Genomic DNA, 15409 nt, shown 5'->3' with positions numbered 1-15409 from the left:
ATTTTAGTATAGCCCCCATAAGAACGAAACTCCTTGGGTTTAACTCCTTGGGTTTCCCCGATTTAACTCCTTGGGTTTCTAGAAACCGTAGTTTTTATCCGATTTGCCGGAAATTGTAAATATTCTGGTATTTTAGGCTCACAAAAACGTGTGTTGGATTAATTTTTTATCGGTCCATTTGGTAATGCCTCCATATAGACCGATTTCACTTGAGGGTATAGAAGACGCACTGATAATGAAAATTGCTTGAAACTCAATGTAAAATTTTTTCAGATTTTACTTCTGGGGTGAAAATCTACAGATTTAAGATTTCAAATCAAGACGTTATTTTATAATTTTCTTGCACACTTACAAGAGATTTTAATGATTCCTCTAAAACTCAGACAAAAATGGTTCTTATAAATCCAGAATCTGATATAGTCTTCATAGGTAAAATCTTTAATTTTTTTCTACGGGAAGTGTACTGGTTGAACTGCTCTGCTTGATATGTCCTCAAACCCCACTGAAATTTCAAAGGAAACCCTAATATTTGATTCATGGTGGTGGGTATTTAAGATTCGGCCGGACCTTACTTCTGTACATACTTGTTTTTTTTTTTTAATTTCTAATTAATTTTGTGATTGATACTATTATATTCGTGATTGAAGAAACTTCAATTAAAAATTAATTGGATCATTTAATTTCGTGATTGAATAAAAAAATATGTCACCATATTCCCTTTAGTAATACTGAGAATAATTATATCGTTTTAGTTTGAGAATCAATTCCCGACATCCCCATGAAAGCCCATAGAAATTATGATGATAACATTCTTCTCAATCTCACTGTATGAACAAAAACATATGTTATGATTTTCACGTATCGGGACTTGCAATGCCGGCTAGTCTTATCTCGGTATGGTTCTTCCAATAGACTGGAAACAAACCATACAAATCCCAATCAGCTATCACAACCTCGCACAAAGCATATAGAATTTAGTACTTGTTTAAAACTTTTCCATAAAAGACGTTACATTTGCTTTAATTTAATAACAATAATAAAAAAATGAATAAAATTGGAAAAATTGGATTTTTAGGTGGTGGAAAAATTGCACAAGCTATGGCTAAAGGCTTCATATCCTCCGGTATAGATTTTTTTAACACAATTTAATAGATAATGTTATACGTGTGCAATTGTGATACATAAAGATATTTAAGTACTGTAATATATAGTGTAAATAATTTTTTTGGATTCCAGACCGATTGATTTTCAGAAAGCAAATTGTCCAGTTAACTATAATAACTCCACACCTGTGGTATCATAGTGGACTGAATAGTCCACATAAAATAATGCGCTGTCACTATATACCTCTAAATACTATTGAATCGATCGATTCATCCAGACTTCTTGATGAATCGATCAAGTCAAAATTATCTAAAGTGATATGAAAGTTTAAATAAAATTAATTTGACAGTATTATGCTAAAATTACTGTGTACCAAATAAAAATGGTTATATGTATGGCCAGACCGAATCTCATTCAAATATCATGGTCCGAATATTTAAGGAATATCTTTCATCATCCTTGTTCAGAAAAAAAGATTTAAAAGAATATACGTTTTTCAACTTACTACTGCTATTTTTAAACTTTTTGTTCTGAGCCCATCTGCTTATTTGTAATAGTCGGATGGACCTAGTTCATTGGAACTAATAACTTTAAGGAACTACGAGAATTAGTTCCAGGACTTTCGTTCCACATCGTGGTACGAAGCTCTGGAGATCTGTATATTATGATCTATTAGTATATCCAGATTTCGCTCTCTTTTGTGCATTTAATAATCAAATTTATTTCTTCAGATTACAGCGATGTATGTATGGAGTATTAAGATTTATTCGCATCCCACTACACAGAAAAAATGTCCGTAGTTAAACTAACGGTAAATTTAACTTATTTTTATTGGAAAAAATTTATTTGTTTGTAGTTAAATTTTATTATTTTTATCGAAATCTTCTACATCTTAATGAAATCTTACTTTTTTTAAGTATGTCTCAAAAATTTTATGAACTAAACGTGAGTATAAAGTTCAATGACCGTACACATAAGTTCAATATGAACTAAAGCAAAAGAAGATTTTCGTATTCGATTCCCAAAAATAGTAAGAATGAACTACTGTATTGTTAAAATAGTCATGATTTGGCGCCAATGATTTTCTTCTTTACTTTTAGTTAATTTTTTCTTCTATGAGATGATGTACTTTCGTGAACTGTAGTTAAAAAGTACAAAGGGCATTAAAATTTCCTGGTTTTAACAACGCTTTGTGGAAATCTCAAAATGTGGAGTAAAATTTAGTTCAATTTTCGTGCGAGATAGTTCATTCTTCCTATAAAACAGTTCACTTTTTTTCGGTGCATTGGATGTAGTGAGCATCGAATTCGGAATCAGTGTTGTCAGATTAGGGGATTTTTCCCCAAACTGAAGATTTTTTTCTCGTGGTTGGGACATTTTTTTTTTACTTTGGGGATCTGGGGATAAAACCGTGGTTTGGGGATTTTTTTGGGGATATTTCTCCCAACAATCAGATAGTATTAAATTTGTTTTAGGTTGGCTGATAAGTCCCCGGTCTGACACATAGATGGCGTCGCTAATATTTCGTGTTTTGATAAAATACTGTTTTCTGAAGGGAAAAAATACTGTGGAAGCAAAAACTTGGCTTGATAATGAGTTTCCGGACTCTGCCCCAGGGAAATCAACAATAATTGATTGGTATGCAAAATTCAAGCGTGGTGAAATGAGCACGGAGGACGGTGAACGCAGTGGACGCCCGAAAGAGTTGGTTACCGACGAAAACATCAAAAAAATCCACAAAATGATTTTGAATGACTATAAAATGATCAAGAATCGAGATAGCAGAGGCCTTAAAGATATCAAAGGAACGTGTTGGTCATATCATTCGCCAATACTTGGATATGCGGAAGCTCTGTGTAAAATTGGTGCAGCGCGAGCTCACATTTGACCAAAAACAACAACGTGTTGATGATTCTGAGCGGTGTTTGCAGCTGTTAATTCGTAATACACCCCAGTTTTTCCGCCGATATATGACAATGGATGAAACATGGCTCCTTCACTACACTCCTGAGTTCAATCGACAGTCTGCTGAGTGGACAGCGACCGGTGAACCGTCTCCGAGGCGTGGAAAGACTCAAAAGTCCGCTGGCAAAGTAATGGCTTCTGTTTTTTTTGGGATGCGCATGGAATAATTTTTATCGATTATCTTGAGAAGGGAAAAATCATCAACAGTGACTATTATTGGAGCGTTAGAAGGTCGAAATCGCGGCAAAACGGCCCCATATGAAGAAGAAAAAAGTGTTGTTCCACCAAGACAACGCACCGTGCCACAAGTCATTGAAAACGATCGCAAAAATTCATGAATTGAGCTTCGAATTGCTTCCCCACCCACCGTATTCTCCAGATCTGGCCCCCAGCGACTTTTTCTTGTTCTCAGACCTGAAAGGGATGCTCGCAGGGAAAAAAATTTGGCTGCAATGAAGAGGTGATCGCCGAAACGGAGGCCTATTTTGAGGCAAAACCGAAGGAGTACTTCCAAAATGGTATCAAAAAAATCTTTCTAACAATTGGGAGCCTATTAGAATCTGGGCTAGAACCACGACTTTATATATCCCACAAGGCAACTACTACTACTTGGTACCATAGTCGTTCACATTACACTTCCAAAATTCACTTTAAATAGATTTTAACTGTCATTTGTCATATGGAACCCTCTATTATAGATAATATATTGTAAAGAAAATTTCCCGGAATAATATGCAAAGCTGTGAAATATTTCGTAATTTCATATAAGGTTAAGCGATTTTAACCCTGGACCGTCATCCTTCGTGAAAACGACGACGTTTTTATACCCTCCACCATAGGATGGGGGTATATTAACTTTGTCATTCCGTTTGTAACACATCGAAATATTCCTCTAAGACCCCATAAAGTATATATATTCTGGGTCGTGGTGAAATTCTGAGTCAATCTAAGCATGCCCGTCCGTCCGTCTGTTGAAATCACGCTAACTTCCGAACGAAACAAGCTATAGACTTGAAACTTGGCACAAGTAGTTGTTATTGATGTAGGTCAGATGGTATTGCTAATGGGCCATATCGGTCCACTTTTAAGTATAGCCCCCATATAAAGGGACCCTCAGATTTTGCTTGCGGAGCTACACAGAGAAGCAAATTTCATCCGATCCGGCTGAAATTTGGTACATGGTGTTGGTATATGGTCTCTAACAACTATGGAAAAATTGGTCCACATCGGTCCATAATTATATATAGCCCCCATATAAATCGATCCCCAGATTTCGCTTGCGGAGCCTCAAAGAGAAGCAAATTTCATCCGATCCGGCTGAAATTTGGTACATGATGTTGGTATATGGTCTCTAATAACCATGCAAAATTGGTCCACATCGGTCCATAATTATATATAGCCCCCATATAAACGATTCTCCAGATTTAACCTCCGGAGCCTCTTAGAGGAGCAAATTTCATCCGATCCGGCTGAAATTTGGTACATGACGTTGGTATATGGTCTCTAATAACCATGCAAAAATTGGTCCACATCGGTCCATAATTATATATAGCCCCCATATAAACGGTTCTCCAGATTTGACCTCTTGGAGGAGCAAACTTCATCCGATCCGGTTCAAATTTGGAACGTGGTGTTAGTATATGACCGCTAACAACCAATCACACAAAAATTGGTCCATATCGGTTCATAATCATGGTTGCCACTCGAGCCAAAAATAATGTACCAAAATTTTATATCTATAGAAAATTTTGTCAAAATTTTATTTCTATAGAAAATTTTGTTAAAATTTTATTCGGTTCATAATCATGGTTGCCACTCGAGCCAAAAATAATCTACCAAAATTTTATTATATACTTTATATAGTCGAAAATCGATATTTCGATTATTATACCCCCATCACCATGGTGGTGGGTATAAAAAGTAAACTTCTTTATTTGAGTTTAAAAGAAATGAAGATTAAATACATAAACAAATTGACAAGAAAAAATTATAATTTTTACTACTGTACTATTGTATAGAAAATGTTGTCAAAATTTTATTTCTATAGAAAATTTTGTCAAAATTTTATTTCTATAGAAAATTTTCTCAAAATTTTATTTCTATAGAAAATTTTGTCAAAATTTTATTTCTATAGAAAATTTTGTTAAAATTTTATTTCTATAGACAATGTTGTTAATTTTATTTCTAAAGAAAATTTTGTCAAAATTTTATTTCTATAAAAAATTGTTTGAAAATTTTATTTCTATAGAAAATTTTGTCAAAATTTTATTTCTATAGAAAATTTTGTTAAATTTTTATTTCTATAGAAAATTTTGTCAAAATGTTATGTCTATTGAAAATTTTGTCAAACTGAATTATATACGTATTTGATCGATCTTGTTTGATTTAATATATACCACGTATGGACCTACATGTCTATATAATGAAAGTTCGGCAGTTTTGTATAGTCCATTGGGTTAAAATTTGAGTTTTCCTTGGTATTAACCCTCTAATGCCCCAATTATTTTGCCAGTTGATTAAATTTTCAATGTTAACGACACAAAAGCAAAAGAACTAAGCAAGAAAAATGTATACGGTAAAATGCAGCATATGCTGCAAAGCCTCTTGAATAGTTTCAAATAATTTTTCTTTTTATTTTGCCCATTTTTGTTGTCTTAAGGTGTGTTTTACTAAAAGCTTCCTTATTAAATGAAGGCCGCCTAAAGGCGGGCTTGGGCATTAGAGGGTTAACATCAACTTCTTTTTCAGTACTTGATGTTTCGTGCGAGGTTTATGATAAATTCGATGTTGTTTTTAGATTGCATATGTACACTTTAAACATATTCGACAAGCAACAATTCCTTCCACTACAACACAATTATCATCCCTAACCTTGCCAAAAATCTCCCACACTACTTCTTCCTTCCGAAAATATTCTGTTCCATATATTTTGTTTGATTTCTGAATATTGAGTGTCTGACTGATTTGATGTCTAACGAATCATTTTGGGCGTATGAACTACGTTTTGTACATTCGTACAAGAATTGATCTTAAGTTTAGTACGGAGGTTCGATTAAAACCTTAAACTAGACCCTTTCAAATATGCCTCCAAGAAGGCTAATAAAATTCCCAATTTTTGCAGTACTTCCTCTTAAGACAAATAAAATTTAAATATGGTTCAAACCATCCAAATATAACGCTTTCAATAATGACCTTGCAGTTTCATCGCTTATGAATAGAATCAGTTCATAGAACACTTCAATAAATATCCAAGATAATTTAATTATATTTTCACTGACACAAATTCTAATTCATTGTCAAACGTTTGTTATCTCTTGTTCATTATTATTTTTTTTAGGATTAGCAAAAGTGGATTCTGTTATTGCTAGTGTACATCCAGCCGATCAAATGTCACTGCAATCATTTCAGGTGAGTAGTGCATAGCTGATAAGCTTTTACTTCCATTGCATGGAATAAAGTTCACTTCATACAAAATTGTAGAGCAAGCTCTTATCAATTAATTTTCTATGAACATGTGTCTTTTTTTAGCAACTTGGTGTCGAAACCATTACAACAAATGGACCGATTATTGAAAAGTCTGATATAGTATTCATATCCGTAAAACCTCAAGTAGTTCCTACCGTATTGACTGAAATCAAACCAAAAAGTGGAGAGAAGCTATTTATTTCCGTTGCCATGGGTGTAACTTTAAAAACCCTTGAACAGGTAATTATTCAATTTTTTAACTAAATTTTAATAGGCGTTTTGTGGGGCTACTGGGATAGAGATATCCAATATGTACATACCGCTGGTTGATAGCTGTGCTCCAGGTTATAGTCCACACATTGAGTGGCTGTTATGTGCACACCACTTGATTAGTGCTAGGTTAGGTTAGGTATAGTGGCAGCCCGATATTTCAGGCTCACTTTGACTATTCAGTCTATTGTGATACCACAGTGGTGAACTTCTCCACAGTGATTAACTTCATTTCACTCACCATTGACCGACACTCAGATTTCAAACAATTATTGAACTGAACGCCGGACGTTTATTAACCTAATCAACCTCTGTTCCGAGGCGTCATCAATGCAGCTTCTTCATACCCGCTGGTCAAATTGCCCAAATGAAGCCCAGTAGAAGCGCCCGGACTCACCTACTGATCCTAGAAACAGGGAACTGTATCTAGACATTAGTAAAATAGTTACGAGCACAACCGGAACACATGATTAGAGCACCTTAAGCAATGTAATCTAGGTACAAAAACATGTAGTTTGTGGTCAACAGTGATAGCCCTCTCGAATCCCGCTACAAGGGATGATGCTTCGAAGAGATGCGCTAGATTTTTGAACCGACGTTTTGTCGAGAATAACGGAGAGCCTTTCGTCGCATTCGTGGTCTACGAGCCAGCGAAACACCACAATTTACCACAGTCGAAGTTATATCAACAGCTGGGACGGCTTCAGAGAAAAAAGAACGCCGCTTTAATGAGCTGCATCCGCTCACTTCATACCTGCTGGTCGAATTGTCCAAGTACGTCTCAGCAGAAGCTGCTGGACTCACAGACGAGCGTGATGAACGGCGTCGTGCTAATCCTAGAATCAGGGAACAGTATCTAGAGATTAGTAAGATAGTTGACGAGCACAAGCGGAACACATAATTAGAGCATTTTAAGCAAATAATAAGGTACAAGGTATGGTGGGATCTCAGTCACCTTTGGTGAGGTGACGGTTATTGCTCCGAAGAGATGCCCTAGATTTTTGAACCGATAGATAGTCGTGAATTCCGAAAGAGATAAAGCGGAAAGGAGGGACATTCGTCGTATTCGTGGTCTCCGAAGATGAGTACTAGAAGTTGAGTACTTGACCAAATTCCTCAATTTGTCCTCGTGGCTCTCGACATATCGAAGACATTCAAAACAATTAACCAGACTGTTCGAAGGCATCGAAAATACGTCCCTACCGGCAGGAACCTAGCGTTGGGTTATAAATTATCTGTGCAAGCGCTAGTCGTATGAAGAAGTCTAGACCCCGTACATTGAAACAGATAGTTCCCCAAGTTGAGCAGATATCTCTGTTCAGCCTCTATTCATCCTCTATTCCAACCCTTACTGACGGTGCCAAGATTGTATAATAGGAGGACTACTGTACAATCATGGCATTCATTGTTGATGACATTTGCGATCGATTAGAGTCTATGTTGCTGATCTTACCTGTTATTTTACTTTCAAATTAGAGGATACTGCCCCCAAATACTTATCTACAGTATTCACTGCATGGACGAAAGAAATACGGAGCCAGTTGAATGACTGAGTCGATGGCAGAACGCTGTTATCAGAGTCCGACCACGGCCCTTAGCAGCGGAGAAAAAGATATCCCACGGCAGACTAGAGTAGTTTTGGTCCAACTAAGATCAAGCAAGTGCAGCAGCCTCAATTCCTACCTATCAGTGATTGATAGAAGCGCAACTGACGTGTATTCCATCTGTAATCGAGGGTTACATGACACGCGTCACCTTTTCGCTTGCCCAGCTAAATCTAGTCACATTACTACCAGATCACTCACATTACTACCACTCATCTTAGGGCAGCAGACTTTTGACAAATACGTTTGCTAATTTATCGGTATTGTACATTTTCGTAAAGAACAATTTTTGCTGTTTCAAATAACTAATGTTAGTTAAAACAATTCCAGTGACTGCTTTCCATTTGCATCAGACAAAATCTATTTTAGCATATTTTTTGCTGTTATTTAAAATATTTCTTTGGTTTGCTCTATCTTCATTTGTAAAAAAAATGTGGCAAATACGTTTACGAAAACTTTTATATTAAAACCTATATACACCCAAAGAAATTTGTTAGTAGAAACATCAGAAAAGTCTGCTAAAACAGCAAAAAGTCTGTTGAAAAAGGGAAAGCAGTCATTGTTTGCTGAAATAACAAACGTTGTCTGTTAGTTTTTAAGCTCGATTACACTAAAACTTTTTTTAGTTTGGCTGAAATAAGGAAAAATGTCAACTTAGGAGCTATCGTAGCACAATTAAAACAATATTTTATTATTATCTATAGTATTTGCCCAAAAATCTGTATATTTATCAAATTGAGGCATAACAGCAAAAAAATGTTTGGTGATCACATTTAGGAGCTTGTAAGGATAATACAGTGCAAAAATATACCAAAAACTACTTTTGGTTCTTAAATATGCTTTTGGGAAAAATTTTATAAATTAAAAATTTTATAAATTAAAAATTTTATAATTTGTTATTCGTTAAACCCAGAAGTACAAAAATATAACAGCAGACATCGAGAACTGTTTTTAGCAGAAAATTTTTTCATGAGTGTACTTGTCCTGAATTTGCAAATTTAGAGACGAATAATGTTCTACCTTTATTTGTATAAATTGCCTTGCAGGCATACAAATTGGAAAATGGTAATACTCTTGTGTAACACGTACCTTTTTTTACAGAATCTATCGCCAAGTTCCCGCGTCATTCGAGTAATGCCCAATACTCCAGCCCTTGTGCAAGCAGGGTGTTCAGTATTCGTTCGTGGCACCAAAGCCACGGACACTGATGCAGAAAATACCAAGAAACTTTTGGAATCCATTGGAACCTGCGAAGAAGTCCCCGAAGGATTAATAGATCCTATTACGGCATTGAGTGGCAGCGGACCTGCATATGTTTTCGTAATGATAGAAGCATTGGCCGATGGTGCCGTTCGTATGGGTATGCCACGTGACATGGCTTATCGTTTAGCATCACAAACTGTTATGGGTTCGGGATTGTTGGTGCGCGAGTCAAAAGAACATCCAGGAATTTTAAAGGATAATGTTACAAGTCCAGCAGGCTCAACGGCAGCAGCCCTAAAACATTTAGAAGATAATGGATTTAGATCAGCCGTTGCAGGTGCCATTGAAGCAGCAACTCTAAGATGTCGTCAAATGGCAGCTGGACAATAAGCAAAAATATTTGAGCTTCATTTGGTACTTTTGTTATTAACTAGAGATTTAATTTATTTTTTTACAAAATAAAAAGAAAACTATTGTATTAATACATATAGAAAACATATATGTGGATATATTTTAAAGCTAATATTTTTTTAGAATTTCTTCTTTTTCTTTTTCTCTCGATCCAAGGCATTAAGTTCGCCCTGTTGTAGTGAAGCCTCAGCATAGATACGTTTGACCTTTTCACGTCGTTCCTTATCACTGTAAAAGAAAAGAGAAAATAATATAATGATTATTCATACAATAAACATGTATTATAACCAATGTATCATACAGCCCGCCGATATGATGTGAGCTATACTCATAACATTATTTCAACCAAACTCACCTTTGTAATTGTTTTTGTATACGTATTTTCTGCAAGAATTCTGTATCTCGTCTAATTTCTCGTATCGCACCTTTAGTTTCGCGTTTAATTTTATGAATCATTTTCACTTTCTCCTCTCTATCCTTTGACAGTTTTGGTCGTCGTTTATCATCGTAAACAGTTTCAATACGTGGCTCCAATAAACGCAAAGCTTTAGGTTTCTTTTCTGGTGGAACCAATTTCTTAAGAGGTTTTGTGACTAGCGTTTCTAAAATATCTTTAGTTTTCTTATAATTTTCTCTAACATATGTGGGATACGCCTCGGTTATATTCAGCTTATCAAGCATAGCCAGTAATGGTGCCACCAATAAATTACAACCTATATTATCCGAAACTACAGATACGGCATCTTGTATCAAGAGCATGGTATGATTTAAAGATTTTATCTTAAATTCATTATTAATTAATTGGGTGACTAAATCTTCTGCTTGCAGTGTCTCCTCTTTTATGTCCTTATAATCACTGGAATCTGCAGGTATTGCCAATAATTTACTTAATGGTCCCTGACTTTGAAATGGTGGTATAATTTTTATCACCTCCACTGGCCTCTTGGGTATACAGAGAAAGAGTATACCCTGTAGAAAATTGAATGCTGCCGGTAAAAATCTTTTCGATATATGGCCATATTCTAAACTAAGGGTTACCAAAAATAAACCCATAGCAATATCTTGTCGACTTTTCACACGAGCCTTAGATAATATATGCTGCATGAAGATATAACAGGGTGTAACAATTGGATGACGAAAGTCAGAAGTCGAAAATAAATTCGAAACAATTTTAAAGTATATTAAAACTTCCAGTGAGGGATATTGTTTAGAGTTTTTCTTGAACTCTGTATACTTTTCTTTGATAACATCCAACAAAATATTGGACATTCGTTCAGTATTTAGATGGATTAGATCGAAGAGGTGAGGCATTATTGAGGAGAAAAATCGAAAATGTTCTCTGATATCATCTTGAGAGGCATCCGAAAATTTTTCGTTTAACAATTGTAAAAGAAATGCAAATAATTTTACAATTTTTTCTCGATTTACCCCTTCCAATTTGGGATGGTTACATTTGATCAGACGTTCAATTATAATTGGGTGATCGTTTAGCTTATATTCTTTCAAAAGCTTAACAAATTCCTCATAGGATTTGGGCATTTCTATAGTGAATGGTAAATCGGTTCTCTCTGCTGCACTTTCTTTTTTATTGGAACTTTTGAGATTTTCTTTTGTCGCATCTTTTGATGTGTTTGCTTTAGCTTTGTCCTTCGCCTCGGAAGGATCTTCTTCTTCCTCGGAATCACTGACTTTTAAATCACTTAGATCGTCCTCATCATCACTGCCATCGTTACTACCTAAAATAATTCATTAAATTAGCTCATAGTGGGTGAAGTGATTGTTGTGAATTAAGTGTTCTTTTTTCATATTTCCCACAAATCATACCTTCTTCTTCGCCATCAGCTTCATCTTCGCTCTCTTCATCTTCTTCGGATTCTTGTCCCTCCTCGGACTCATTTTCATCTTTGTCATTCTCTGCATCCTCGATTTCATTGTCACCTTGTTTTGTGCTTAATTCACCTGCGAATTCAAAATTAAATTAAAACTCCGATAAATACAGAAATATATAGGAAAGACTATGGAGTTTTGCCAAATAGCAAAAACACGCCTTACGTTTACTATCTTTTTTATTTTAATCGAATAAATTTCTTATGTAAGCTACTTTTTATATTAGACAAAATTGTAATTCGAAATATCTGCCCTTGTAAAGACGTTGAATTACTTTTATAAATTGGAAAACAAATGATTAACAGAATCCTGATGCTGGTCAAACGTATTAAAAATCGGAAAGTTGACTCGTGAAAATTAGATTTTAGAAAATTTTCAAAAATTCGACCAAAGGGATACACAGGGTCGTGGGTTAAAACCCAGTTTCGAGCAAACACTAAAAGGTTCTTAAGCGGTGGATTATCCCCTCTCAGTAACGCTGGTGACATTTCTGAGTGTTTCAAAGCTTCTCGAAGTGGTTTCACCGTAATGTGGAACGCCGTTCGGACTCTGCTATAAAAAGGAGGTCCCTTGTCATTGAGCTAAAGCATAGAACCGGGCAGCACTCAATGATGAGAGAGAAGCTCACCACTGTGGTATCACGATGGACTTAATAGTCTAAGTGAGCCTGAAATATCAGGCTGCCACTATACCTAACCTAACCTAGTGTCCAAAAGTCCGTAAGTCTATTTTTCGAAATTTTGAAAATTGCAACAATCCATAATATGAAGATGTTGAAAAATCGATTTTTGATTTCGATAGTTATCCACACAAGCAGTTAATTGATGCTTGTCCTTGCAAAAAATGTTCGTCTTTCCGTGGACACCTGATCATAATTGGGACAGAAAATTTTCCGAATTGGTGTGATTTAGAAGACAATCCTTAAGAAAATTAAATTAACATTTAAAATATATTGAATTGATTCATACATAGTACATGTATCGGCACAATTTGTATTTATGTGACCTTTGGGTCCACAATTTCAGTACCATTTAAAGCAAATTTCTCAAAGAAATTGCAATAACAGTCCCGATAGGCGTCCAAATTACTTGTATTCTTTTAGGTTAAAATTTGCCTTCCATATATGTATGTATGTCTATACATACATATCCCTTGACCCATAGACCCGGTGATCCCAACTGATTTCTTCTAAACCATTATAGCGTCTAAAATTGAATTGTTTCGATACCTAATTACCAAAAATCGAATTGAATTTATGCCCACCATTCAGCTTTATCACAATCCATTCGATTTGATTACGACTTACCATCCATATTATATACAAGCGTGGTATCCTCTTCCTCTTCGCCATAAGCGAAATAACCATCATCCAGATCATCAGCAGATCTATGTTTGGGTTTTACAGTCTCCTCTTCATCTTCTTCACCATCAGCACGCATTCTCTTCAGACGTTCTTGTTCCAATTTCTCTAAAAGTTCCCTCTCCTGCTTGGCGACTTCTTCCTCTGACAACAATTTATCAGCAACTACACCTCTTGGTTCAAAGATTAATTCACGAGTCAAACGATCATAATCATCAGGTTCTTGCTTTTTCATTTCATTTTTGGACATTTTCCCCACCAAACCAATGAGATCTTTGTAATTCGAGTCTAGTTTTTCGGTTAAATCGAAAAGTTCATCTTTTTCTTTAGCTATTTCTACTTTGCGGCGTTTTTGCTCCACAATCATTTCCTCTATAGCAGTTTTACGATCCTTGGCTGCTGCAGCATCGTCGCCACCAAAATGGGCGGCTTCGGTAAACTCAGCTAAGGGGATGGAATAAAGAAATCGGTTAAACAACGATCTTAGAAGTTAAATTAATCCACCCACCATCTAAAACCTCGTCGTCTTCAGCATCATCATCAGAACGATCATCCCGAAATTGTTCAATTTCCTCCAGAGTTTGACCACGATGTGTAAGAATTTCATCATCATTCAAATTGAATCGAGATTGTTTCGATTGCTTCATCCTTTCCATTTTATCCGCCACAAATCTAGCATTCATTACTTCCTCGTTTAACTGGTCACCGCTCAAAAATTTGCCAATACGACGATCCTTAAATTTGTTTGTCTTGTCTTTCCTAAGGAATTCTTGACCTAATGTCTCCTGACGCTTTTTAACCGCCTTGGCACGAGATACTCCGGGCAAACCTTTGTCATGTTTACATGTCCTACCCAGAATAACGAATTTCTCTTTATTCATATGCACTTCGAAAGGGTTCATACGTTTAGATGTAGCCGCTGTTGCGGAAGCAAACGGATTTTCCTTCTTTATTGCTTTTTTTGCGTAGACCGCATCAGCCACAGAGTTTTTATTTCTTTTAACCATTGTTGGACCGGATCTGTGTTAGACTTTCTTTCTTTCTTTTGATAAAAGTACAATGAATTAATTCTGTTGCATTTCAATATACAAAACAAAAACACTACGCACGTGGGGCCTTATTAGTGTTGGGAATGTAACGAGTATTTGATTACAAGTACTCGTTACTGGCTAATTTTTTGAGTACTCGTTACAATTAAATGAGTACTCAATATATTCAATACAATCCACTTAAAAATTGATTGAAACTGAAAATACAATCAGTAAACAAGTATATACGGCCGTAAGTTCGGCCAGGCCGAATCTTATGTACCCTACATCATGGATTGCGTTGCAACTTCTACAAAAGATTGTCACTCGTGTCTTTTGTCTGGCGGGGCCGACTATATCCCTGCCAACATTTTTTGAATTTGGGGGCGCTTCTGAGAATTCCCACTACGTCGAAAACAGTCGTATACGATATCCAAAACTCCTCGAAAATCGCCGTCACTATTGAGAAGTTGTACCATGCCAAGTTACTGCAAAAAAGTATCGCATGAGTGCAATTATTAGGTGCCCTTCTGGATACATTTAGAAGGACGCCAATAAGAGCCCCTTCAAACAATCAGAAAAAGTGCATTTTAAGATAGTTGTAAAAGAATCATTGTGATCAAGTAAAACACGATTTTTTAGATATTTATTAATTTTATTAAACATTTATAAATTCTCATAAATATAACATTTATACCACTATCACATCCCATTTAACATATTTTTATGCATTAATAAAAGATTGATGTTGAGTTACAAGTTACATGTTGTAGCGTCTATCAGCCAGTGCTTTTATTCCCAATGGAGGCAGCGTGCCTGGAAAAATATTTGAAAAACTATCACTTTATTCCATTTGGAAAGTCAAAAATTGTTCACCAATATACCTTTCACAATTTTAAGCGAAATAACTATGTTTTCAGCACTTCATTATCGTTTTTATTTAAATAAATTTTAAAAAGCTTGGTGTTTCAGCATTTCAAAGCTCCATTTCATCCTCATCGCTACCACCGACTCGTAAGTGACACTGCAACAATCGCCAACTATGATAGTATTTTGCCATCACTATTCGCATGAGAGTATTTTGCCATCACTGTTGTTACAAGAGCCATTTT

At 35.6% G+C, this 15409-nt stretch overlaps 2 protein-coding genes across 2 annotated transcripts; one reads left to right on the top strand and one right to left on the bottom strand.

Moving 5' to 3' along the window:
* The first annotated feature begins 961 nt into the window (after positions 1-961).
* P5cr-2 (Pyrroline-5-carboxylate reductase-like 2) lies at positions 962-10110 on the top strand. The gene is made up of 4 exons (XM_075295050.1): positions 962-1123; positions 6407-6477; positions 6598-6774; positions 9510-10110. Exons 1-4 carry the CDS (start codon positions 1045-1047, stop codon positions 9999-10001), a joined length of 819 nt encoding a protein of 272 aa, XP_075151165.1. The 5' UTR covers positions 962-1044; the 3' UTR covers positions 10002-10110.
* Positions 10018-14383, bottom strand: l(3)07882 (Nucleolar protein 14 homolog l(3)07882). The gene is made up of 5 exons (XM_075294486.1): positions 13778-14383; positions 13216-13713; positions 11847-11981; positions 10378-11758; positions 10018-10250 (listed from the first exon to the last, which is right to left on the bottom strand). Exons 1-5 carry the CDS (start codon positions 14274-14276, stop codon positions 10142-10144), a joined length of 2622 nt encoding a protein of 873 aa, XP_075150601.1. The 5' UTR covers positions 14277-14383; the 3' UTR covers positions 10018-10141.
* Positions 14384-15409: the final 1026 nt, after the last annotated feature.

The sequence above is a fragment of the Haematobia irritans genome, chromosome 1 (genome assembly GCF_050003625.1).
Source record: "Haematobia irritans isolate KBUSLIRL chromosome 1, ASM5000362v1, whole genome shotgun sequence".
Lineage (NCBI taxonomy): Eukaryota > Metazoa > Arthropoda > Insecta > Diptera > Muscidae > Haematobia > Haematobia irritans.
The sequence above is the reverse complement of the archived record's forward strand: the minus strand, read 5'-3'. Positions and strand labels throughout refer to the sequence as shown.

Bases quoted from the DNA above. Each gene is read 5' to 3' on its own strand.
- P5cr-2 (XM_075295050.1), top strand. From the start codon at position 1,045: ATGAATAAAATTGGAAAAATTGGATTTTTAGGTGGTGGAAAAATTGCA. The intron at 6,478-6,597 runs GTGAGTAGTGCA...GTCTTTTTTTAG, and splicing joins TGTCACTGCAATCATTTCAG to CAACTTGGTGTCGAAACCAT. The intron at 6,775-9,509 runs GTAATTATTCAA...CTTTTTTTACAG, and splicing joins CTTTAAAAACCCTTGAACAG to AATCTATCGCCAAGTTCCCG.